This window comes from Armigeres subalbatus, chromosome 1 (genome assembly GCF_024139115.2).
Source record: "Armigeres subalbatus isolate Guangzhou_Male chromosome 1, GZ_Asu_2, whole genome shotgun sequence".
Classification (NCBI taxonomy): Eukaryota; Metazoa; Arthropoda; class Insecta; order Diptera; family Culicidae; genus Armigeres; species Armigeres subalbatus.
The window spans coordinates 96,940,081-96,965,740 of NC_085139.1; the positions used below are offsets into that span (position 1 = coordinate 96,940,081).

At 39.9% G+C, this 25,660-nt stretch overlaps 1 protein-coding gene across 5 annotated transcripts in view; it reads right to left on the reverse strand.

Annotated features, from left to right (window-relative positions):
• The window catches only part of LOC134203312 (uncharacterized), a 73,163-nt gene that overhangs the window by 37,253 nt on the left and 10,250 nt on the right, over positions 1-25,660 (reverse strand). For 4 of the 5 annotated variants that reach the window (XM_062678204.1, XM_062678197.1, XM_062678189.1 and 1 more), the window contains exons 5-8: positions 14,830-15,033; positions 10,801-10,959; positions 10,458-10,745; positions 10,225-10,392 (exon numbers count right to left, since the gene is read on the reverse strand). In XM_062678204.1, coding sequence (XP_062534188.1) covers positions 10,225-10,392; positions 10,458-10,745; positions 10,801-10,959; positions 14,830-15,033 — 819 coding nt within the window. The remainder of the gene's footprint in view (positions 1-10,224; positions 10,393-10,457; positions 10,746-10,800; positions 10,960-14,829; positions 15,034-25,660) is intronic. The other variant, XM_062678209.1, reaches the window with a different exon arrangement.

Genomic DNA, 25,660 nt, shown 5'->3' on the forward strand with positions numbered 1-25,660 from the left:
TAGCTATTCCCTTTTTCCAGAAGGTAGCTATCAATTCATGATGTATGACGAACTTATAGCGCTTGAATGTGCCTACAACTTTGTCTAAAAAGACATTGCTGTAAATATGTAATCTGGGGCGTGGGAGGCAAAATGTCATTCAAATGACATTATGTCAAATGACACGTGACATTTTGGAATTTTTTCATTCTCCAGCATCAGATGTGACATGCCTCATGCGGATGACATTTTACAAGCCTGGTATAGACTGTAGATAACCATGGGATCGCGAGGGCGACTACACCAGCAGGATTCGACAGCAGCCGCAAGGGGGATCAAATCGACGCAGTGGGCTTGAGAGGACTCCCCAAAGATCGCCGGGGGAAGTCGATGGAAAGCCCGTAGATGATCTGAGGAGGTGCCGGTCGAAGTGAAGATGGACGGCCCCACCCTGACCCGAGTCATCAATTCGGTGATGGCGAACCACGAAGAATGCAGTGGTCAGACGATGGAGGTGATCACGGATATTTCGGACGTGATCATGTCGTTCCTGGACAACCGTGTTAATTACAACAAAGACCTCAAACTTGCTGTACAGGCACTCTGTGCCCTAGTAGTGGAGGCCAAGTCCGAGTGGAGGACCCTACTAGAAGCCAGTAAGAGTGCGGAGCGAGAAATCCGCAAACTTACGAAGGAGCGGAAACTGGCGGATCACCAGGTGGAGAAGGAAAAATAGGAGGCTGAATCGAAGGTTTGCCTCCTGGCTGAAAGGAAATGGTTGACGGAGAGCCAGACCGAAAAACACCGCAGAAGGATGGCCGTGACAGGGGCGACTCCGAAGCTACCGAGAAGGCAGCAGCTCCTAAGCGGGAAAGACGGGAGAACGTTGAGCGGAACGCCGGCTCTCCCAAGCCGGAGAAACCAGGCCTCTACCAACGAGGACCACTGAAGCTCGCCGGGAGGAAGACCTACCCTGGAGGGAGGTCGTGAACCCCAAGAAAATGAGGAGGAAAGGTCAGCAGGCCGCAAACAGTGCGGCAGGTGGAACGGTGCGCATCACTGCTAAGAAGGGTAGAGCCCAGGAGAATACGGGCGCGCTTTCCAATGGCAGTGGTAAGCGTAAAGACAGAGGCGAGGCAATTATCGCCAAGACTGACGATAAAAGCTACGCTGAAGTATTGAAGGCCATGAGAGTTAACGATAAACTCTCTGGCCTAGGAGGGGATGGCAACTGCACCCGAAGGACGCGGAAAGGCGAGATGATCCTCGTCTTGAAGCGGGATCTGCTCAGAAAAGTGATGGGGTTCAAGTAAGAGCCTTATGCCCAGTCTCGAACATCCAGTGCAAGGGCCTGGATGAAGTAACCGAGGCCAGAGACCTGGTCGACGCACTGAGAGATCAGTGCAATGTCGAGATCCAGGAATCTGCGGTTCGGTTACGCAAAAGCTACGCGGGAATGCAGGTTGCATTATTCCAAGTACCTCAGGCTGAGGCCAAAAAGGTAATGGATAGGGCTAAAGTGAAAGTGGGTTGGTCGGTATGTCCGCTAAGTATAAGCCAACCGCCTCAGACCTGCTTCAGGTGTCTTGCCAACGGTCATAAGTCATATGACTGTAAAGGGTCTGATCGCAGTAAGCTATGCCGCAGGTGTGGAGCTGAAGGCCATCAAGTTCGCACCTGTCAGGCTGCTCCAAGGTATCTGATCTGTCAAGGGACGGGAAATATCATTCATTCTGCCACGCAGTCAAAGAAAAACCAAACCACGGCAGCCGCAGCAGCAGCCACGACCAAGTAGACGACAGTCAGCACATGACTTTATTATTTTCACCCCCCACAATGAATGTTTCTGTATACCGAAGCCTGTATACCGGAGGCGAGGCGCATTGATTACACTTGATGTAAAAAATGCGTTTAATAATGCTAGCTGGGCAGCTATTGAGTATTGCTGACTCCCTGCACCGATTGATTGAGAGTTCCGGATTACCTGTGCAGGATACTGAAAAGTTATTTTCAGAATAGGGTGTTGATATACGACACGGATGCTGGTCGACGTAGAACGCAATGCCATGCTGCTTGTCAGCGGCATGGATACAAGCCCTGACAACCTCGTCGAGAGTATGTGCCGGGATGAAGTTATATGGGATGCGGTGAACACAGCAACAATTATGTCGAAACTACAGCGGTGGTGGCGTCTTGAACAAAACCAACGAATGCAGTAGGGGCATCTGTGGTGCGGTGCAGTGAACACTTCGCTCACCCTGACAACTACCATGTCGCGGGTGGGCGGCGGGGACCTCCGTATGTAGATATAGAGGTCATTGCGATTGATGCGCGATGGTTGTTGTCGGGGTGCTCGTCTCCAACGTGAGATTATGATATGGACCGCTCAGAGGCGTCGCGTCCGCATGTGCAACCTGTGCACTGCACATGTTGCAATTTTATCCCCAACATTTAAACTATAGATAGATTTTTTGTCTTTCTAATTCAAGCATGTATTTGAAGTATGTGCATTTGAAAGATGTTTCATGCAAATTTTACTATTAGATACATAAACGGAAAATATGCATGTTTTTTATAGGCGGCATGTGATGTGAGGCAACCAAATGCTGCGATGGGAACGCGTTATATTTTTCTCTACGATACCGAACCGACCCACCGACACCACATGTTGTATCAACACGGAACTTTCAGCCGAGAACGTTTTGTCATACACAGGGCTTGTAAAAAGTGCAGATTTGTGAATATACTCTATGATAATTTGTTGCATGGAATTTCTCAGATTCGTCGAAAGAGAGGAGATACACATATTCGATGTACTATGTTTGTCGCACAAATACTGCACGAGAGAGCTGTTGTGCTTCATTTTTGCGTATGAAGTATTGTTGCTTGGTGTTGCAACCTACTCACAACATCATTTAGCGACAAAGCTTCTCTCTCGCTTTGCTTGTGTTGCTGGCATTATTTACTGGTTTGTTTTGCTCGGAAGTTCCATTTCTACGGGTCGGGACCGAGAAGGATTGCTTCATGCTACAACATGGCACTGAGGAGATACATGTTTAATTCGTTCAGTACTGTAGTAAGAGAGCGTATAGACACAATCAACATACGTTCACAATTCGCACGCTGGAAGCGTGCATTAAAAAGAATGGTGGAGCATAGGGAATGCACCTAAATTTTTAACTAAAAAATGGGAATTTCAAGACACGAAGCAACTCATCAGTAGGATAAGAAGCAGCATCCGTAAATGGCATCACGCCAGCGGTCATGCAAGATTAAACTACGCCGCACAGCGGACCACGGATCATATATTACCATTCATTAATCTAAGTTTAAATACAAAGGATTACTCTTTATAATAACGTAAATCAGATTGAGCTGCACTTCTTTGTAGTTTTCTTCCCGAGCCTTTCTTTCCATTCCCGCCATTTAGTAGCCACCCATTAGATGGGTTATTTTATTTTGCAATAGAAAATTTTGTCAATATTTATTTAGTAGGCTTGTGTTGTGAGACAACCAGTTGAATAAGATATCTCGGAATCTGTGAAATTTCGAGAGTTGTGATATTCTACAAAGTTGTTTAAAATATCAAACCCATTGTGGACAACATTTAAATAACTTAGAATTCATCCGCATTGTTGCGCTAGCGTCTATGAGTCAACCAGTTGAATAAGACATCTCGGAGTCTGTGAAATTTAGACAGTTGTGATATTCTACAAAGTTGTTCGAAAGATCAAACCCATTGTGAACAACATTTCAATAATTTGGAATTCATCCGCATGGTGGCGCTATCGTCTATGAGACAACCAGTTGAATAAGATATCTCGGAGTCTGTGAAATTTGGACAGTTGTGATATTCTACAAAGTTGTTCGAAAGATCAAACCCATTGTGGACAACATTTAAATAATTTGGAATTCATCCGCATGGTGGCACTAGCGTCTATGACACAACCAGTTGAATAAGATATCTCGGAGTCTGTAAAATTTAGACAGTTGTGATATTCTACAAAGTTGTTCGAAAGATTAAACCCGGAGAATATCTCATTAATTCGTAATTCATCCGCATGGTGACACTAGCGTCTATGAGACAACCAGTTGAATTAGATATCTCAGAATCTGTGATATTCAGAGAGTTGTGATCAGTGCAGCAAAGTGTCACCGTTCAAGGCACGCAAAGCGTGACAATAACAAAATCCAGGTCATGTGTCAAGTACTCAATTGTGATGCTCAATGTGGATCTCACATGCTTGGTGTAACGATCACCATGAAAGTGACATTTTAGCAACTAGCGCTTGGTCACTCACCATGTCTTCACTTCTTCTGGCTGTGATCACCAGCATGAATGATAGGAAAACTTTCCTGATGTTGTGGTTGTCATATCCGTGTCATCTTGACTATCGTGATGATCACTTGACCTATGCGGTGTTTGGTTCGAAATCAACGCTCGTCAGCAATGGAATAATTCACTTAGCGGAAATTAATGGATTTTTGCTGTAATAAAAATACATGAAGCCAAAATAGAACTTTTGGGAACATTTAAGTGTTGTTATTGTTTATGTTGACTTTTTGTGCAATAGGTGCTGTAAAAAGAAAAGTACATCCAAATTTGATCCAGACTATCTTTTGAAAAAGGCCAAATTTTTTTATTGATTTTTTCAAATGGATACAATAAAAAAACGACGCATCCTACAAAAAAAAGTTGTATGGGTGACTATCGCAAAATCAGTCAAAATTTCTAATAAAGATATCGGAAACAATTCAAATTGAGCCCTACACTGAAAAAAATCAGTTTTAAAAGAAAAATATATTAAGCTCTTTTAGGGGAATGTATTAAACCGTCTAAGACGAATTAAGTACTGTCCATTTAATTCCACTAGTTAACTAGTGGAATTAAATGGACAGTACTTAATTCGTCTTAGACAGTTTTAAAATTAAAACTCGATTTGCGAAAAACGCTTTTTTTTGATTTGTATGAAATTGTGTCTCAAGATAGGAAATTATGTTCCCTACCAATCGTCCATACATCGCAAGCTTGACACTTTCAAGGGAAAAAAGTTTTTCTAACAACAAATTTTTCTTGTCGGAATTGATTTTTTTTCAGTGTCAAGGAGTGTCAGTGGAATTTACATATACATACATACATACATATATTAAAATATTCCTGTACAGTCAAGTCGAGTACAATATTTAGGTCGTAACTAATCGCAACGGATAAAAATACACTGAAAATAATTTCTACAAGAAAAAGTTTTTGTTAGAAAAACTTTTTTTCCTTCAAAGTGCCCAGCTTGCGATGTATAGACGGTTGGTAGGAAACATAATCACCTATCGTGAGACACAATTTTATTCAAATCAAAAAAGGCGTTTTTTTCGCAAATCGAGTTTTAATTTTTAAAACTGATTTTTTCAGTGTAGGGCTCAATTTGAATTGTTTCCAATATCTTTATTAGAAACTTTGACTGATTTTGCGATAGTCACCCATACAACATTTTTTTGTAGGATGCGTCGTTTTTTGATTGTATCCATTTGAAAAAATCAATAAAAAAATTTGGCCTTTTTCAAAAGATAGTCTGGATCAAATTTGTAAAAACTTAGCTTAACTAACTAGGCCAAATTCACCATTCACTAGCCATTCACAAATACGGCCCATACAAATTTCAGAACCCTTCCATACAAAATACGTTACGAGAGGGTGGGTGGGGGCTGAAAATGGTCACTTTAGCGTTATGTAATTTGTGAATGTACCCTTAATCTAACTATTGATTTATCTGATTTATCAATTAAAAAAGACGTCAGTCCAATCAAACGACAACAAAATCAATCAATAACGGTGCTCACCTGCACTTTTGACAGCTGACCGACCTGATGCTCTTTATGGCTCTCAGCTTGTGGTTGTCAATCCGGGTGTCACGTTTACCTAAAGGTACTCACGTGTCAGCTTATACATGTCACAAACAAACAAATTTGTAGTATACAGCTACTTGCCAAATTGTATAGATTCCGAGATATCCTACCTTGCCGAAGATCATGTACACTAGCGCCGTTCGGTGGATCAATTCTGAACTAAACTAGTCTTTAACATGATGGTTTTGACCTTTCGAACAACTTTGTAGAAGACGGCTTCTTTCTAGATTGAATAGCTTCCAAAATATCCTACCTTGCCGAAAGTTTCTTGTACACTAGCGCCATTGAGTGGATGAATTCTGAACTAAACTAATCTTCAACATAATGGTTTTGCCTTTCCGGAAAACTTTTTAGAAGACAACTACTTTCTAAGTTGAATAGGTTCCGAGATATCCTACCTTGCCGAAGATCTCATGTACACTAGCGCCGTTCGGTGGATCAACTCTGAACTAAACTATTCTTCAACATAATGGTTTTAATCTTTTGAACAACTTTGTAGAAGACGGCTTCTTTCTAAATTGAATAGATTCCGAGATATCCTACCTTGCCGAAAGTCTCTTGTACACTAGCGCCGTTGGGTGGATGAATTCTGAACTAAACTAATCTTCAACATAATGGTTTTTACCATCCAAACAGATTTGTAGAATACAGCTACTTGCTATATTGTATGGATTCTAAGATATTCTACTTTGCTGAAAGTCTTATGCATACTAGTGCCTTTGGGTAAGCGAATTTCGAACTAAACTAATCTCCAACATAATGGTTTTGACTTTCCGAACAACTTTGTAGATGACGGCTACTTTCCAAGTTGAATAGATTCCGAGATATCCTACCTTGCCTGAACTAAGCTTATCTTTAACATAATGGTTTTAAACTTGTGAACAACTTTGTAGAAGACGGTTTCTTTCTGAATTGAATAGATTCCGAGATATCCTACATCTACTTGCTAAATTGTATGGATTCCGAGATATCCTATCTTGCAGAAAGTCTCATGAACAATGAATTCCAAACTAAATTAATCTTCAACAAAATGGTTTTGACCTTCCGAAGAACTTTGTAAAAGACGACTACTTTCTAAATCTAACCGCTTCCAAGATATATTAGATATGTTATACCCAATTACTCTCTAACCCTTAGAAATAACCGCATGTTTTTGATGCGCGTGTGGATCAAACTGCTTCGTAAAAACATGTATTCAAAGAGAAGCGAGACAAGCGCTACAGCCTGAGAACAGCTGCAAAATTCAGAATTGTTTTGCTTTGTTATGTTTCATCTTCTCCCGTAACACAACGCAGGAGTGACATCAACACTAGGAATGGGCGATACCGATACGATATATCGGGAATCGATATTTTCGCTCCGATTAATCGATATTTCGTATCGATTTTTTAAGTTCGATATTTGACTGTATCGATTTTTCTAGCGGATATCGGATTTCGATTTTTGAATTAAAAATATAGCACATTAGGCACAATCTGTTAAAACTGCGAAACAGCGAAACTTTGATGTGCGATTCGATGACCTGAAATGAAAAAACTAAACTATCCCTGTTTTTTTTTTTTTTTTGCTCGTGCTTTTAATTTTTATTTTTCGGGCGTATCGATATATCGGAATATCGATGTTTCAACGCCGATATTTTTCAGCATCGATTTTTTGACAATAAAAACATCGATTCGGCAGTATCGATATTTTTCCGAAAAACGCCCATTCCTAATCAACACAAGAGTTCGTTACAATCGCTTCCCTCGGTAGGCGATCAAACAACGAACATGTATGATTCAGTAGCTTATGTGTGACAAGAGCATCGAAGCTTCGTGTTGCTTGCCGAATTGGTTTCCTCACTACCACTGGCTGCTTATGAAGCAAGCAAGAGAAGGAAGCATGCGTGGTTTGCTCATCTTCAATGGGTTGCAAGCCCTGGTCATACATCATACACGCATTATTTTGTATGTGTGGATCATCTGCTCTAACCGCAATCGGCGATGTATAGGTAGTCAAAGCGTTCCTCGCAGGCAGTGCACTGCACGGTTTGGTGCCTATCGACAACCGCTTGAAACAGCGCATGCGCGATTCGATGAAGAGAGCGCGATCGGAACAAAATCGAAAGAGAAGAGTAAGGGCCGATGCCCACGTAGCGTTTTTTGTGTGCATCGGGAAAAAGCGGTAACGCAGCGTCGCCGCACCGATGCACACCTGCGTTTTTTCAACGCCCCGTGCACGCAGCGTTGAAAAAACGCTACATGGGCATCGGCCCTAAAGCGCGAGAATTTCTGCTTCCCCAAAGCGTTCCATGACGAAAGTTCCGCTTTGTATAAGCAACGCGAAGTAAAAGCGCTTTTCATATTTGATGTTAAATGGAATGGCCCGTTTACACATCCAATAATCCTGACGATAATGTACTGTTCGATAATACTAACGCGACATTAGCTCAATTTAAACAGACATAATGGCAATTATTGCCATCTGCTAATAAGCGCAATAAAGCCTGTTTTCAAATACACTTATTATATTAGACATTGAAGTATCCGACAATATTAACATATTGTAAACAGACATTTGCCAATAAGAAGAAGAAACAGACATTTCATCTTCTGATGAAAATCTATATTGTCGCAGAATTAGCGAGAATATGAAACGGGTCAACATTTTTAAAGAAATTTATTTTAAAAGGTTTTTTTTTGTAGAAACCCAATATATTTAGTTAGGGAGGTCAAATGTCAATGGTCCACACAAATTTATGAAATTTTTTATGAGCAAGTTTCCATGCTGATGGACGGAAAACTTCTCGACATATGTCCAGTCCAGAATATTGATCAAAGATAAAAATTGTAAATAGAATAATTATTAATTGAGAAGAGTAAGGGCTATGAACTTCATTGTTCTCTTTATTGTACAGACTTTATTTTTTTGATATGACATGTTAATTACAAATTATTATTAGTGCCTTTGCATGATTGATATATTCCAATTTCCTTTTCTGTATTTAAAACTTCGTATCATTTTACGAATAACTCAAATTAGAATTGAAAGTGCCAGCTCAATAATTTCCTAATAGATATATTGCTTATTTGTCACATTGGAAACGATTCTGATGGTAGTAATTTTTTATTTTACTTAAATCACTTTGAAGTTTAGTTAGGTTTGAGTTAATTCAGAAAATAAGAAGTAGCTAAGAACCAATTAGATGCAACAAAATAAGCAAACATATTGAGAAACGCGCTGGAAAATTATTTGTTTATCATTTCAGGTCCCTTTTATATGTTTTTCTCGAAATATTAAAATAGTGCACAGGTTTAAGAATTGAGCACGCGACGCCTCTGGGACCGCTAGGTTACTATCATAGTTTGCGATCGGTGGGTGGTGAGGTTACCACCCTTGAAATCGATGTTGTGTGTACTAACGTCGAGTGCGTTAGCAAAGGCGTGAGCGTTCTCAATAGTTGTACGGACTAGCGAAAGGGTTTTGATTTTAGTGGGTCGGATAAGAGTTACATGACATATCCATCCCCACACTACCTGAGTTAACCTCCTCAGGTGTTTGGTTGCAGATTTCCGTTTACCCTTGCTCAAGGAAAAAAAAATCTTGAGGCTAACAGATGATACTTTTATGCCCAGGGAAGTCGATACAATTTCCAAACCGAAATGTGCCTAAACCGGTACCGGGAATCGAACCCAGCCACCCTCAGCATGGTCTTGCTTTATAGCCGCGCATCTCACCGCTAGGCAAAGGAGGGCCCCTTTTTAGCGTATATATGTACGTTAACAAATTAGATAATGTAACTAAACTCCTGTTTCCCAGACCATAACAATCTTCATTTGACGGAAGTTTGCATAAAATCATCGATTTAAGCGTTTTATTTTGGGTTTTGTTCAGGTGGTTCATTATACACACGGGGTCCATTACTAACACTCACTCCCTATAAGCCATAATGTTGTTTTAGGTAAGGTTTTTGTGCAACAAGCTCTTGCCAGGAATATTTGTCGAAAATATTTTTTACGCATTAATTCTTGTAATTGTAATCTCTAAATAGCTAGCAATATCACAAAAGCTTCCAGATTCTGGAAATGTGATTTTTAAAAAAGTGACAGGCTTTTTCCAAAAGCATCGTAATTAATGCATTTGGAACAAACCGTTCCATCCACTTTGGCAATAGCAAACATTACAGAAGAGAATATGTGAACAAATAAACTTATTTTCTGAGCATATTTTGTTGTCCAAAGCTTAAAACCTATTTTGCAAGCTGGGCCTACGCGCATTTTGGTCTCATAAATGTCTTTCAACTGCTTCGCGATTTTATAAATGAGGTACAATTGTGCCAACTCAGATAAAACAAACAAAACTTACCTTTGACGGTGATTTTGACGTTTCCGATGAAGTTCATTTTCTTAGCATCCGTGATACCGGTCTCTCCATTGCCGAACATGATCAGCGCACGCTTGGCCCTTTGCTTCTCGATATACTTTATCGGACCGCAATGGATCAAACCATTGTAAATGTCCTGGATTGTAATAACTGAAAAACAATAGCATTAGTGAACTATTATTACTTTCGTTTTTTTTACTCATTTTAATCCTTACAATTGTTGAAGAACAGCCGCAGCGTGTTCCCATCGTTCATGGCGGCTTGTGTCGTTGCGAGGAAAATGAACGGATTGAACGAGTTGAGCTTTTTCTCCGGGGGGATCTCGGCAGCCTGCATGGCCATCGAAAGCCTACTGAACCCGACGTAGACAGACTCGACCTCCCGCACTTCATGCGTCTCAGTGTGCATCGTTTCCCGACGGATCGCCGTCGGTTCACCGATGGATTTGAAGTAGCGTTTGATCTGCTGATCCGTCGTGCCCACGGGAACATTGTAGATGATGACTGAAGGAAATGTGTTATAAGTCGTATGAAAATTCGTGGTTTAAAAAAAACGTACCTTCAAAAGGACTGGTTTTGGGATCGGGATTGGTGTACTCTCGAGGATCACACCGATCGAGCGCTTCCTGCTTGTAGATTGCATTAATCTTGGCCTTGCGAGCTTCCATTGCCGCATCCATTATTTCACGTGCCGCTCTGAGCTCGTTGGCAACCGTTTCTACAAAAGTTAGAAAAGTATGACATTAGACAAACGTAGAATAGATACCCCTTACGTTGAATCTGTTCTGTTTCATTGAGCGGATGAACACGAACACAAATCATAACTGGTCCTATCTCCCATGGAAACGTAGTAAAACTGCAATACCTACCATAAAAACCCCTAAACCGAAACTTGTTGGTCCAAATTGTATTCACGATAAGTGATCGACGGTGATTTATAAATCTACTGTTGCTTGATACTGTCAGATTTCTTCAATAAACATTCTCTTCTAGATTGGAAAAAGAATGAACACCGTTGCAAACTGCTTGTGTAGTTTTCCATCGTCTTTTAGTATCCCGATCATCCCTCTTGGCCACGGCTTTTCTTACCAACGCCGGTATATTTTTACGTCGATCAATCATCTCAGTCCTCGTAGTTGTTTAGGGCAGTACTCCGCTTCTTCTAAATGATGAAAATGCAGCGTGCCCATCGGTTTTTACGAGATCATCGTAATCGGTGTCACTAAATATTGATTCCGCCATTTACAGTACCTCAGCTTGTTGGATCTCCTTCTCCTTCCGACAGGAGATGTAGGTGATTTGTGTGAATATGGAAATAAAATTCTGATTTTAAACTGATTTTACGAATGTCCTTTTTTAGGAATACAAACATCTAGGTATATGAAAAAAAAAACCGATCTGTTTTTGAGGTTTCGTTAAAACTTTTGTCGTAAGTAAAAATTGCACGCTATTGATTGGAATTTCTTAAAGTTACAGCTTCGGCGCACTACTGGACAACCGTAGGGGCTTTGATTCCATAGGGCTTACGGCACGTATCTTCACGTCGATCAATCCTGCGTGCGCTCGCTGTGGGTTACCGGGTTCAATCCGGCTGATTCCCTGCTACACCTCCCTCAAGGAACTTCCAGATGGCCAGTCGGTTGGGGTTAACTAGGGACTATACTGGTTTAAGGTGTGCTGTAATAGTGGTCTTCAGCGATGTGGAGTCGGTTCGGATGCACAGATGCTTCCTTCTAACGAAACCGGTTGACGACGGCAAGGCCGCCCTTTGTTAAACCGTGAAGGGTAAATTTTTAGGGCCACAGTCCGAGTATGTCTTCCTCCGACGCTAGTTGCTCTCGGTCAGAGGTACAATTGTCCTTTACTTCTAGGTCCTTTTATGACCAAGGTCACTGACCGTAGCGTGAATTGGCGGTTCTGGGACTCGACAGAAAAATGTCTATTCAACTTCTCGCACTAACTTTCCGGGTTCAAAAATTTTACTTGGCAACTCCGTTAGTACTTCTGGCCTACACGCTCGCCTGATTGAAAGTGAACGATGGCCACCCCTGGCTTAGGACCATCTTTGACGGTGTGCAAGAAGACGGTGTGTGGTGGCGAAGGATGAACCACGAGCTCACCCAGCTCTACGGCAAACCTAGAACTCTTCAGCATCCCGCAAATAACCAGATCCCGATTTTGCTAACGCAACCGACATCCAATCGTTGAACATGACCATGCTGGACTGTTCAATTAGTTTGAGCGTTACGATTTGAACTTGAATACAGTCTACAGAAAATTGGAAGATTGATTTGCACATTGGTTGATAAAGCCGAGACATACGCAGTATGCGATGGACATCGTTTAATTGATTATGCGAATATACCAACCTATTCGTTGATACCTTGGAAGCGTTTTGTGTGTGAACGTTGAGTGGGATTTACACTCCAAGCGTTTTAAGCGACTGATTAACACGTTACCATTTTTTTTTTTATTTATAGTTTCGGATGAAACAAAAAACGTGATCTGCTCAGTTCAGCAAGCGGATATAAAAATGAAAATAGACAAAATGTCGTTCGCTTTCGCCATGGAGTTCATAGGAAAGACTCGACACTTCAGGAGTTAGCTAAAGCATTCTCTTTCTACATATAAAACTCCCGAACTAGTTAGACTAGACAATCCAATGGTTATCTGATATTCAATTGTATTTCAAGTTGAATATTCTTATTCTTATAGCGTCTAACATGTTTTGAACTGTTCGCTTTATTCACAATTCGAAGATCTACGCTTTCTATCAACTTCTAGATATACGAGTACTGTTATGATGTTATTAAATAATCTCTGGTCAGTCTCGCGAAGGTAGATCATAAGATCCACTTCTATTTCGGCATTGGGCTGTGTTCCAACTTACGAGAGGCTTCTTCCATAACACGCCCTTCTTGAGTGTTTTGAACCGCAGTACAGAATATCATACCTTTGATAGACGAGAATACACTGCATTTTCTTCCTACTTAGTAATGATGGCAAATGATTTGTCGCAATGCTGTCAGACTGCTCGCTTGTCGTCAATTAGATTACGATATTGTGTATCGAGCTAAACCTCGCCAGCAATCTGTTATTGATGAATTAATTCACCTTCATGGAAACGAGTAGCAATGCTAGATCGCAGCATTCTTCAATTTGTTGCGATCTCAATGTTTCCTGTTGATGGAATCTTTTACCAAAAACCTTAAACGATGGGTCGTTCGATGCAAAATGATCCCTATGTTAAACTTCTTATAATTCATCATTATGCTTCAGTAGAACAGATTGTGGAGCGTGGCAACTGATAGTGGACCAGATGCGATGTTGTGTATCTTCAAACTCTTCGGAACAGTGATGTTGACAAAATTCTTAGTAAAATTGATTGTCAATGATCTCAGCGATCTCCGCCCAGAAGAAATAAGGCTCTCCGTATATTGTGTTCCAGCGATAGGCTTCCCCCTGCAGCGATGACCAATGACATTCAGCATATTTGGAACGACTCCGCATTCATTCTTCATTTCCTGCATTCCCATCATGCGCTAATCAGCACTCATGCTTTTTCAATAGTGTTGATCTACCAGTTGTTCCAGGTAAAATAGATATTACCGATGAAAGAGAATATTTCTAATAGCGAACACTCTCTATACCATTTCGCAAAGATATGAGTCCTTCATCGTAACTCATTTTCGGTTCAATATAGGAAACCGGTTGATTAAGGGAGTATGCAATCCATTGTTCCAGACAATCAATTGATTAGTGCAAATCCTTTCAGTTGAATGCTGCCGATAATGTAGCCTTGGAACCTCCATTCCCTGTCTTTTGATAAAAGACACGTTGTCGGTGATGCATTTGCGATAGAAATTCCTGATCTTCTGCTGGTGTGACACTAGAGGTACATCTATGTTAACGATGACCTATTAGAATGTCAGTAACACGGGAGAAAAAATACGAACGCTGAATATCTGAAAAGTGCAGCTAAATGAGATACACGTTGGCCTTGATGAATCCTCATTTCTGTACGGAAAATGTTGATCAGGAATCTGTAACCAGTGGCGCTGCTAAACAATTGACTGCACCTGCTGTGCTGTTCTTCGTAGATCAAAGAATGTGTCACGCTTCGTTATCACGATCGGGTTCAACGTGAACCTGCTGACGACTATTACCTAACTATTTCAAAACCTCACAGAGTACAGACAGCTGTTCCAAAGTTTCGCGTTCATTCTGGAGACGTCCACGTTTTTCGCTGGTGTAGACACAAGTGTGTTTCCATTTTCACCTTTGTTGTTGTTTGTGCATGATTGAAAGTTCACTATTTTACTGGAATTATAATACCCACGACAGTGAAGAACAATCGCCCATAGCCATTTTACGCTTCCCTGCAATAAATTCATGAAACATTTTCAGCACAGTCACTTCAACCTCGACGATTATCCGTGACTTTTGGCGAGGCGAGAGAGGAACGTGTATCATATTCAACTCCCACCTGGTTCTCTCCAACTTATGAAACATTTCATAATTTTACTTGCAGGTACACAACGACGGGGATTCTGCTCTTATCTTACCTAATAAAATAATTATTACTTACTTTGTAGCCTCAACTGCATATTCTCGACATATAGCTCGAGCTTGATGGGATGACTGCCGATCGACCCCACCGCCAGAACCTTCTGCTCATCCACGGCGTTGACGAAGAAAATCCGCACCTTGTAGTTGTTATCGTACAACCGTACCATATAGAACACTTCTCCGATGTGTTTGAACGCCTTGGCAACGTCCTCGTAAACGAGGTCTGATCGTGGAATATAATTAATTAATGCAATACACATAGACGTATTCGGTAGACGTTCGCTAGACGTTTAATTGCAATGCTGTTTTTTCTTCTGAATTGCAATTTCATGGAAAAGAATTATTTATCCTCTGATGTGGAGGACCATAGAATTATTAGAAGCCCGATTTTTTTTACGGGTACCAAGTTCTTGCTTGATTGGCTTTGCAATTTGTATTTCCGTTTGGGAAATAAGCAATATAAAAAAAAATCCTCACTGGTATAAATACCGGATGTAAAACAAAACAAAAAGTACAGCTCATTAAGCTTTTATATCGACCACTGAGCTCCTGAAGAAATATTTGGTCCTTCGAACCGGATTGATATGCTAATAGAAGCGGACATATTTAACTTTCCGGGACTCGCATGGTCCTGGATTACTCCTGCAGTCCCGCCTCTCATGTGAACGAAAGGCGAGCTTTTTCGAAGGTGTTGTACTTTTAACAACGGTGCGAGTTCAGATGGGCAAGACTTGAACGACTACGAAATCGAATCATTGTAGAAAGATGAATGTGAACGGTATTTTGTGACTACGAGACGGAGAAATATATTGATACGAAGCAGAGATATGGGGATTGATTGCATCTAACTTAGGCACGCGAGAGTTTTAAGCGATGAGGGGAAGCACCCTACAGTGGCTTATTATTTGTCATACCATAGCGTTCAGCACGACAGTCCTCAATGAAGTTACGCTTGGTAGGGGCAGTAGGGGCAATATGAACATACGGGGCAATATGAGCCACCCTCATTTTGAGCTTATTGACAAGTTTTATCATGGAAAAGTCATATGATCTTTAAGAGGATGCTCCACATATGCATCAACGTGAAAACCGCATTAAAATTCAATTCAAACATGAAAATACACTTGAAAATGTAAATTTCCTCTGCATAGGCAAAATTATTATAAGATTTGAAGTTTATAAATAAGGTTTTGACACAAAACTGATTAAAATACAGGTCAAAAATACACCACAATCAAAAGATATATTAAAATTGAATATTGTGCACACATGTTTGTATTGATACAAATCTGAATTTATCATAAAACTTTTTTTTCCCAAAACCGGTCTCTATGGGGCAATATGGGCATACCTGCACAGAGCAAGATATCAGGCCTTAAAATGCGAACAAGTTTAAATTTCAGTAGTCAAATACAAGAATATTATCATATATGTAAGATTCATTACGGAAAAATTACAACAGCGCATTACTGCGATTGAAACAGAAAAAATGATCATTGACCAATTGAAATGTGGCTGTTCAAACGGTGAAGAGTGACAAATCGGTTCAGTCCGCTGTTGTACGGTTTTTTAATTTTATTTGGTATGGAATACTCACAACTGTTGTAGGAATATCATATTCTTCCATATTACGATACTTTTTTCGCCTAAATAAAGGTTTTGGATGGGTGGCCCATACTGCCCCAAATGGTGGCTCATATTGCCCCGTATAGTCGGGAACACACATTGAAATCAATACATTTTCAAAAGTGCATTCCAACAATTTCCAAACGCTTTTTTCGTCATTCATCGACGTAATATGAAAGGAAACATTCTCTAGTATAAGTCAACTACATTTAAACGATGTTCTTTTGAGTTTTTCGGCGCTTTTCGGAACGATTTCTTTAGGTGGCCCATATTGCCCCGATCACCCTATTCGAAGCCATCTGCGAAAACCGCAACATCCTACCAAACACTTTTAGTTTGGGCGAGAGCGGAGAGCTGTTGGAGAGCCTTTCTACGCCAATGTGAAGGAATCGACGTTGACAGGGTAACAACTGATCCAACGAAGAAAGCAAGCATTTTGGCGCTGATGATTTGCTGAATAGATACGGAACGGCCGAAACTAGGCAAATGGTTCAAATATCCTATCTTGCTACGTAAAAGCAAGTACATCTATATCTAATCTATATCACATAAAATTAAATATTGGTCAATTTCTAAACGAGGTCTGTTTTTGTCGATGATTTCGTCAGTTTATGTTTCTTATTTTTCGTTTGGTCCACAAAGATGTGCGTTACAGAGAAGAACATGTATATTTTGGAAACTGCATTATGAATATTGCAGAAGGTATGTTTTTCAAAATTGAAAATGTTGACATTCATTACAGAAACTTCATTAGATAATAGACAGTTTAAATCAAGTACTTCCCGTCAGTTTTATTTTCTACAACGGTGATTGATTTTAGTGTGCTTCCAATACGTCCCGATGTTGGAAAAATCAAGCTTTTGTTGGTTGAAGATTTATTATGAGAATGTTAAAAGCATCCAACTGCATAATACCCGCAATTGTGTACTAATTGGCATGATAGACAAAGAAATCGCTTTGCGCTATCAATTATAACACAATTGCAAGCGATCAATTGTGTACAAAGAAAAGGTATACAATATACTTGCAAGGATGTTATCGATCATTTAGTAATCTGCGTTCTATTGTTTAGTAGTTTGTAAATAGCACATTCTAGAGGCAAAATAGCAATATGTGTTGTATGCTGAACTTGTAGTGCGAAGGTTTCTCTACAACTCTGACTAACAACTTGTTCTTTGAATTTCATCAATAACGGAGCTATAGCGCTAGTAGCAGTAACTTATACTAAATTATTGAAATTTTGTTATCATTTAGTATGAGTTACTGCAACTGTCGCCTTTACTTCGTAATAGCGGAATTCAAACATCGACCTGTTATTCAGCGTTGTAGAAAAACCTTCGCATTAGAAGTTCTCCATACAAAACATTTTAAAATTTAGCCTCTGGAATGAGTTATCGACAAATTACTAAATGATCGAATTCAGATTACTAAACACCCTTGAACCAGAGACCGGCGGAGTGAAAAACTGTCAAAATGGCAACGTATGAAAATGCACGATATCGTAAAAATAAGACTGGCAGCACTTGAACTTTTTGCTTCCTTCTTATGGATACAAAATGTAAACAAGTCGAATGGACCAGTGCATGATGACGTAAGTTGACAGTTCACAGAGCTTTTTCACCGGGACTTAGCTTCCGGCGAAGCTTCCGATAAAATTGTTTCGTCTTTTTATTCGCATGTAGATGTCCTTTGCGATTGATTTTATGCTGAATGCAAAGATTATCATTGAGATATCCGGATCACAGTATTATTAAACTAAAAATATGAATTTTAATTTTCTCCTCATCGATTTTTCTTCTAACACCTTGTAAACAAGCTCTGTGAACTGTCAAAATAAGTGAGGTTAAGTTAGAGTTTGCATTGGTCTTTTGGAACCGCTTTTGACGGTTCGATTGGAAACAAGATAGCGTCTTCGCCGATCTCTTATTGTAGTATTTCTAGTACGGGGCCCTCCTTAGCCGTGCGGTAAGACGCGCGGCTACAAAGCAAGATCATGCTGAGAGTGGCTGGGTTCGATTCCCGGTGCCGGTCTAGGCAATTTTCGGATTGGAAATTGTCTCGACTTCCCTGGGCATTAGGTATCATCGTGTTAGCCTCATGATATACGAATGCAAAATGGTAACTTGGCTAAGAAACCTCGCAGTTAATAACTGTGGAAGTGCTTAATGAACACTAAGCTGCGAGGCGGCTCTGTCCCAGTTTAGGGATGTAATGCCAATACGAAGACGAAGATTTCTAGTACGGACCAGTGTTCCCTCAACGCGAACCAGTTGAAAATTGTTGAGAAAGTTAAACAAATTTTGGATAATAAAAATGGGAAGGGTAGTAAGTATGTAGTATGAAATGAATATCGGAATAGAAAACAGATAAATCCACCTAGCGGTGATGATGCTTTTCTCGATTCAATCCATTGGTTTTGCCTTAGTGTGATACACATCACAAATGATTGCCTACATTACGGCTCTTGAAAACGCTGTAATGCAAACAACCAACCAATTGTAGATGGTTCAACACACAATTTTCTTCATAACTTTTGGACGCAATGACCGATCGTGATTATATTCAATAGTAATCAACTAGGATTTGTCCCCGTCGAATGTTACTTGTTGCGAGAAAATCGGTTAAGAATTAAGCCCCAAACGCAATACAACGGAACGGCGACGGAAACGGCAAATTTGACAGAAAATATATGGGCTAACTGTCAAATTTTCCGTTTCCGTCGCCGTTCCGTTGTATTGCGTTTGGGGCTTTACTATATGTAGCTAATGTTTTTCGGTTTTCGTGTGCACACACACACACATACACACGGACAGATAGACATTTGTTCAGCTCAACGAGCTGAGTCGATTGGTATATAACATCATGGGTCTCCGAGTTCGATTTTGGAGTGAAATGATAGCCTTTCGGTACAACTTTGTTGTACGAGAAAGGCAAAAATTACTTCCCGTAATGCAGTGTAAACACATTTAAGATCTACCACACTGTGCTCTAGTTCTTACTATTATGAATACTTATGAGTGATTGTCGGAAGAGTATTGAACGACTATAATTTGCTTTTAGATGACCCACCTTTTTGATGGAGTCAATGGAGTGAATTATAAAAACGTAACTCAACCTTAGACTGGTTTCCAATTTGGTTTGTGCCGAGCAGCACAAGTCAGACAAAAATGGTTGCAACAACTTGATTGTGACTGAATCCGGTCACATATAACACAGATAAGATATAAGTTGCAATAACCTATGTGGAACATGTGTGCTGCTAGGGGAACCTCTGAGCTCCATAGCGTTGAATTATTAGGAAAGAAGCGAATACGAATTTGGTGGATCTGCTCAACCCTCTGACCGATTAGAGCTGGATGTAAAGGTGAGATTCCGAAATGACAAATTCAGATCTCTGTACAAAAAGGAATTCGGTACTCATAAGAAGAGCAAAAATATGATTGAACTTCAGTACCGATGCATGGTCAAAATCAGTGTTATCCCTCTTTTTGTTGAAGCCGAGACTGATTGAGGGGTGCGCCTTTGAGAGTTGGTGTAAGCCATTTCTCGAAGGGTATAAATAGCCTCAATCTAAAGAGGACTCATATCAAGTTTGAGAAATATCTAAGAAAAAACGACTGCTTTATTTTTTTCTGAATAGAAATGAAGTAAAAAGACATGTATTTAACAAATGGCACGGGTACTACAAAAGTTCAATGAAATGGACGCAGTGGTTCATCCCGAACAAAAAAATCATTTACTATTGGTAGCACAACAGTCCACCGATTTTTTTTTACATGAAAAATGGAGCAACTTTGCAAAATTTTTGTACAGCATTTTTTTTAACGGCCTTGTTCTTACACGTTTTTATATCAGTGTGAAACAGAATGGGTTATCTATATTTGACATCAATTTTGTTCTATACATGTTCCTGTGCGAGAAACACCAATACGACATTGAACCTTATTTACAACTGTCTTGCTCTGAAATATGTTTAGTTACAATTAACCAAGTTTTCTCATCGATGTGGATTGGATTTACATTGCATTTGAATTGGATTCAGATTTGTATTGGATTTGGACTGGATTTGGATTGAATTTGAATTGGATATGTATTGGATTTGTACTAGATTTGGTTTGGATTGGATTTGGATAGAATTTAATCTAGATTAGATTTGAATTGAAATTCGATTAGTTTTGGATTGTATTTGGGTTAGATTTGGATTGTATTGGACTTCCTCGTAATTTCCCGAAATTTCGGATACTAAAGGCAGTTGACGTCGTATAGTTCCTTAATCATTTATTACTTAGATCCTAATTTGAAAGCTGGTAGAGACTTGTGGGCCAAAATATAAACATATGTTAAATCAGGATTTGTTTTTTGCGACCCACAGTTCGGGGACCCATGTCCTAGCTTATCCCAAAAAATACTTGTTTTGTTTGCGGGGATAATCCGAGATGTTTTGAAACTTGCTATCTACATCTGCGCTTTCGATCAAATAAAGTCGCATTCTGTGCAGATGCGGAAAAAAATGGGTTTATCAACTGTGGTATGGAGGAAAGACCTATTAAGCTTTTTCGACTTTGCATCGTCACATACGGCACGATGCTTACATCGTATCTGGTAATGCAATGCATGCGGGAAATAGCACACAATTACCAATCTTTGTATACAGGTAACTGCTCTGAAGAAAGTGCTCAATAGATACATGGACCAATTTTCGTCTGCAGCGAAGAGCATGAGCATGATGACTGTAAAATTCGTATATGCTATCGTTTGCATTTAAATAAATGGACAAAAATTGCCGATTTTTTATGGGTTTACCAGCTCTGACGAAACTCAGCAGCATCAATCATAGTAACCCATGAATCAGCAGACGAAATTTGACAGCTCTATCAGTCGAACTCTAACCGTGATGGCAAAAACAGTAAAGCAACTCCAACTTCAAAGAACGGCACCCCACCGCGTCGACAACGGACATCGTGCGGTACTTTGTGGACGCCCTTTTCGGCATCTACAACATCTGGGCACTATTAGACAACAATAAGAGCATCGAAAGAGAGCCCGGTTTGGGATGGCCAACTACACTGAGCGACAAGAAGCTTCAAAGAGCTGAAGTGGAAGACCGAGGGAAAAAACACACTTTTTGGAACATTGAAATGTCCGAATTGCTCGCATAAAATTCCATTCCGACGGGGACGTCCAATTCAACGGGAAAGCATGTCCCAATAATTGCTATAGAAAATTGGCCAGATCGGACTATGGGATCACAAGTTACGGCCAAAGTACTATTTTTTATGGCCAAAACACGCTAAAAACTACTCATTGATATATTCTTTTTTTACAAGAGAAAGATACCCACACCGCTAGATGGATTAATCAGGGTTTTTAATGCAAACGTTACTCCGTGATTGATCAGAACAAGCAAAATTGCATAATGCCATTTGGCATAACGAGAGTAATAGCCAGGGGCCATTTGGCATAAAGACCATTTGGCATAACGACCGTTTGGCATATAAAAGAAAAATAGTCATAATGATTTTAGGGCCATTTGGCATAACGACCATTTGGCATAATGACCATTTGGCATAAAAATTAAAATAATTATAAAAACTCTAGGAAGAAGCTCAATTTACATCTGTATTATTGTCTTTTTCTGGGCATATGCGTATTTTAAGAAGTGATTTACTTTTACTCCTAACCAAAACCAAAACCAACCAAACAAAAAATGGAATTAAAAAATGGCTCGGGACAAAAATAGAAAGAAGTACAGTTGGTCGAGGTTCAGCCAAACCGCGCCAAGCGGCTTTTGGACTGACTTTTGTTATTTTGTTCATACAAGGACAACGGAAATATTTTCATAAAAATATAAGCGTACATTTGCAGTAGGATATCCTCAGTTATGGCTTTGAGGAATATAATATATGATTTGCGATCAATTAAATCTGCTAAACGAAAGTTTGAGCAAAAAATCCCAGGCAAATGCATAATTTTAAAGAAGGAGTCATCTACTCTTTTGCATAATTCCGGGCAAATGCGTACTTTTAAAGAAGGAGTCATCTACTCTTTTGCTTCATCCCGGGCAAACGCGTATTTTAAAAAAAATAATCATTTACTCTTTTGCCTTATTCCGGGTAAATACAAAGAAGTCATCTATTCTTTTGCTTCATCCCGGGCAAATGCGTACTTTTAAAGAAGGAGCCATCTTCTTTTTTGCTTCATCCCGGGCAAATACATACTCGCAATCGTAAACAATGCCTTTTCCTGCAAATTTCCCAACAACTAGGACCGCTTCCAGAAGAGGAAAATATCGCCAGAAGTCTTTAATCTTCCTGAAATCAGCAGAAGTCAATGTTTACGTTTGCGAATTTCGCCCTTATGAAACAGCAACATCGATATGGTCGGGGTTCTGCCTAACCGCACCAAGTGGTTTTTGACTGACTTGTAATATTTTGCTCGTACACTTCTTCTTCTTCTTCTTATTGGCATTACATCCCCACACTGGGACAGAGCCGCCTCGCAGCTTAGTGTTCATTAAGCACTTCCACAGTTATTAACTGCGAGATTTCTAAGCCAGGTTACCATTTTTGCATTCGTATATCATGAGGCTAACACGATGATACTTTTATGCCCAGGGAAGTCGAGACAATTTCCAATCCGAAAATTACCTAGACCGACACCGGGAATCGAACCCAGCCACCCTCAGCATGGTCTTGCTTTGTAGCCGCGCGTCTTACCGCAACCTCGAGCCTAAGAGCCTCGTACACAAACAACGGAAATCATTTCTAACCAATTCATGCGTATATTTGTTGTAGGATATCCTCAGTTGAGGGGTTGAGGAATATCCGTTACGATTTGCAATCACGAAAACTTGCAACGAAAGCTTGGGTAGAAAATTGCGTAATTTTTCGTTGGCGCTTGGTGCGATTTGGCTGAACCCCGACCATATATTTCTACGATTACCTTTTTTGTGCCAAATGGTGGTTTTGTTAAACGGCCCGTTGTATTTAATTCATTTTTCGAGGATTATGCCAAATGGTCATTATGCCAAACGGTCATTATGCCAAACGGTCGTTATGCCAAATGGCCTCGAGGTACCCTACAAATTATACCAAATGGTCTTTATGCCAAATGGTCTTTATGCCAAATGGCCTTTAGATATTTAAATCGTTATGCCAAATTGCATTATGCCAAACGGTCTTCATGCCAAACGGCATTTTGCCAAAAGGCATAATGCCATATGGGCTTCCCCCAGGAATATTAGTGTGACATCTGTTTCTGCTAGAGGCCTAGTATATCACTGTACGGTATATCACGGTTATCACAAGAAGGCATTTAATTAGTGGTTGGATAGTTACATAAATCTGGATTCACCTTGATAAGTAATGCTAGCTATGTAACTCTTGATCTATTTTTTTTGTCTTACGGCAGCGAATTGTCGAAAAAATACAATCAATATTATCAATATTAATCCAAGACGTCGCTGTGATGTGTAAAAATTATTCATGCGATGCGTACCTACTTGACTTTAAGCGTGTAAATGTATACAAAGATAATAATAGTCAGAGATTTTTTTCATTCTCTTTTAAATTCAAACCCTTGGCCTAAAAAACGTTTGCTTAGGTCTCATCGAAACGAAAACCTGATCTCTAAAAATTCAACTAGGTAGCAGATAATTTAATTTTCTAATGTCGCTTATGAAAGAATTAGGTGTTTTGCTATAAAATTCCATTCTGTCTTTTTTTGGAGTCGATCAAAAAATTATATAGTTTTTGAGACAGTTATCGGCGATCGTTTTTTAAATGGCCATGGTTCAGGTGCTTGTGTTCAGCTTTGTATCGACCAATATCTGATCTTCTGCCAAATAAATATATCTTGAGCTGACGCATCAGTGGTGATTGTAAAATACGATACAGCAACAGTTCGCTAACTGGGCGCTTTTTAAATGGTCTGTTTTTTAACTGAGCGTTCGCTAACTGGGCAAAAGCCCGCAGTTAAAAAGCAATTATCCGTCAAAAAACAACAACAAAGTCTCGGTGACGAGGGGATTCTAAATGGTATATTTTTTAAGCTTCATGTAAAACACGATCACAAAAATGCATCGCGAATTCCCTCGTCAGCCCAGTTAAAAAGCGGCGTTCGTTAACTGGGCTGGTGTTTTAGCCGGGGAGAAGGCGGAGCACTGAATCCCTACCCCGACATGTGCGACATCTGGATTTGGTTCTAAAATGCGAACAACAGTGTCAATTCTCCACCACCTTTTTGTTATGGCGAGGCAAATTTTATGCACACTTTTGTTTTCGATATTTTATCAAAATTAAACACTCAATACCTGCTTGATTATAGGGACTCGAAAAAGAATTTATTTGCAGTAACTAACCGAATATAAAAATGTTCACATTAACGATTGCGCCCTAACACCGGTTCTAAGCTTCGATGCAGAGTACACGAGCTTTGTTCGCCAGTGACAGGCGTATGAGGCCCTTGGTTTTAGCCCAGTTAGCGAACGGTTGCTGTACCTTTTTGCCGATCCCAGTAGATGTTCATAACCGAACTATCACTTTCAAGTTTAATTGGGTAGTCTTAAACACCCCTATTCTTGTTTACGGACGAACGAATCGTTTCTCCATTTGATTTTGCTGGCGTAAACGAGAATGCGCATTAGCTTTCGTTTGCAAGCGCGTTCGTACGTAAACAAGAATAAGGGTGAAAAGCTTATTGGCATATCACTTGGAACAGAAACAGTATTGAAGTTATCAACAGGATAAACTTTCATTTATATAGTCAAATATCATGCAACAAGCACCATAATGAATCAGTGCAAAGAAACGTAATTGTTTTATTAGCATTAGCTTAGCTTAGACTGACTACACATCAGTGGCCGCTATTCCCAGATGAATCTTGGTACGAAGCGCACCACCATCGAAATGGACAGAGGTGGAGATAGCCACCCATTCTCTATGCATATAATTATTTAAGCGATCTTCGATTTGAAGAAGCTTTTCTGCGTTTTCATAACCAAACAACAAGGATATCACCACCAGATGTAACCACTTGGCTAACAAGTAGTGCTGATTGTGTATGCCTTCGATTTTTTAAAATCAAATTTCAATTTGATACTTTCGAAGCAACATCAAAGGCAATATTATTTTTTTATCCAGAACATATTGTTGCTCATGTTTTGCTGGTTCGCAACATGTACTGAGCAGCTATTCCAGCTTGCTCCATTGAATGGGTCTGGATCG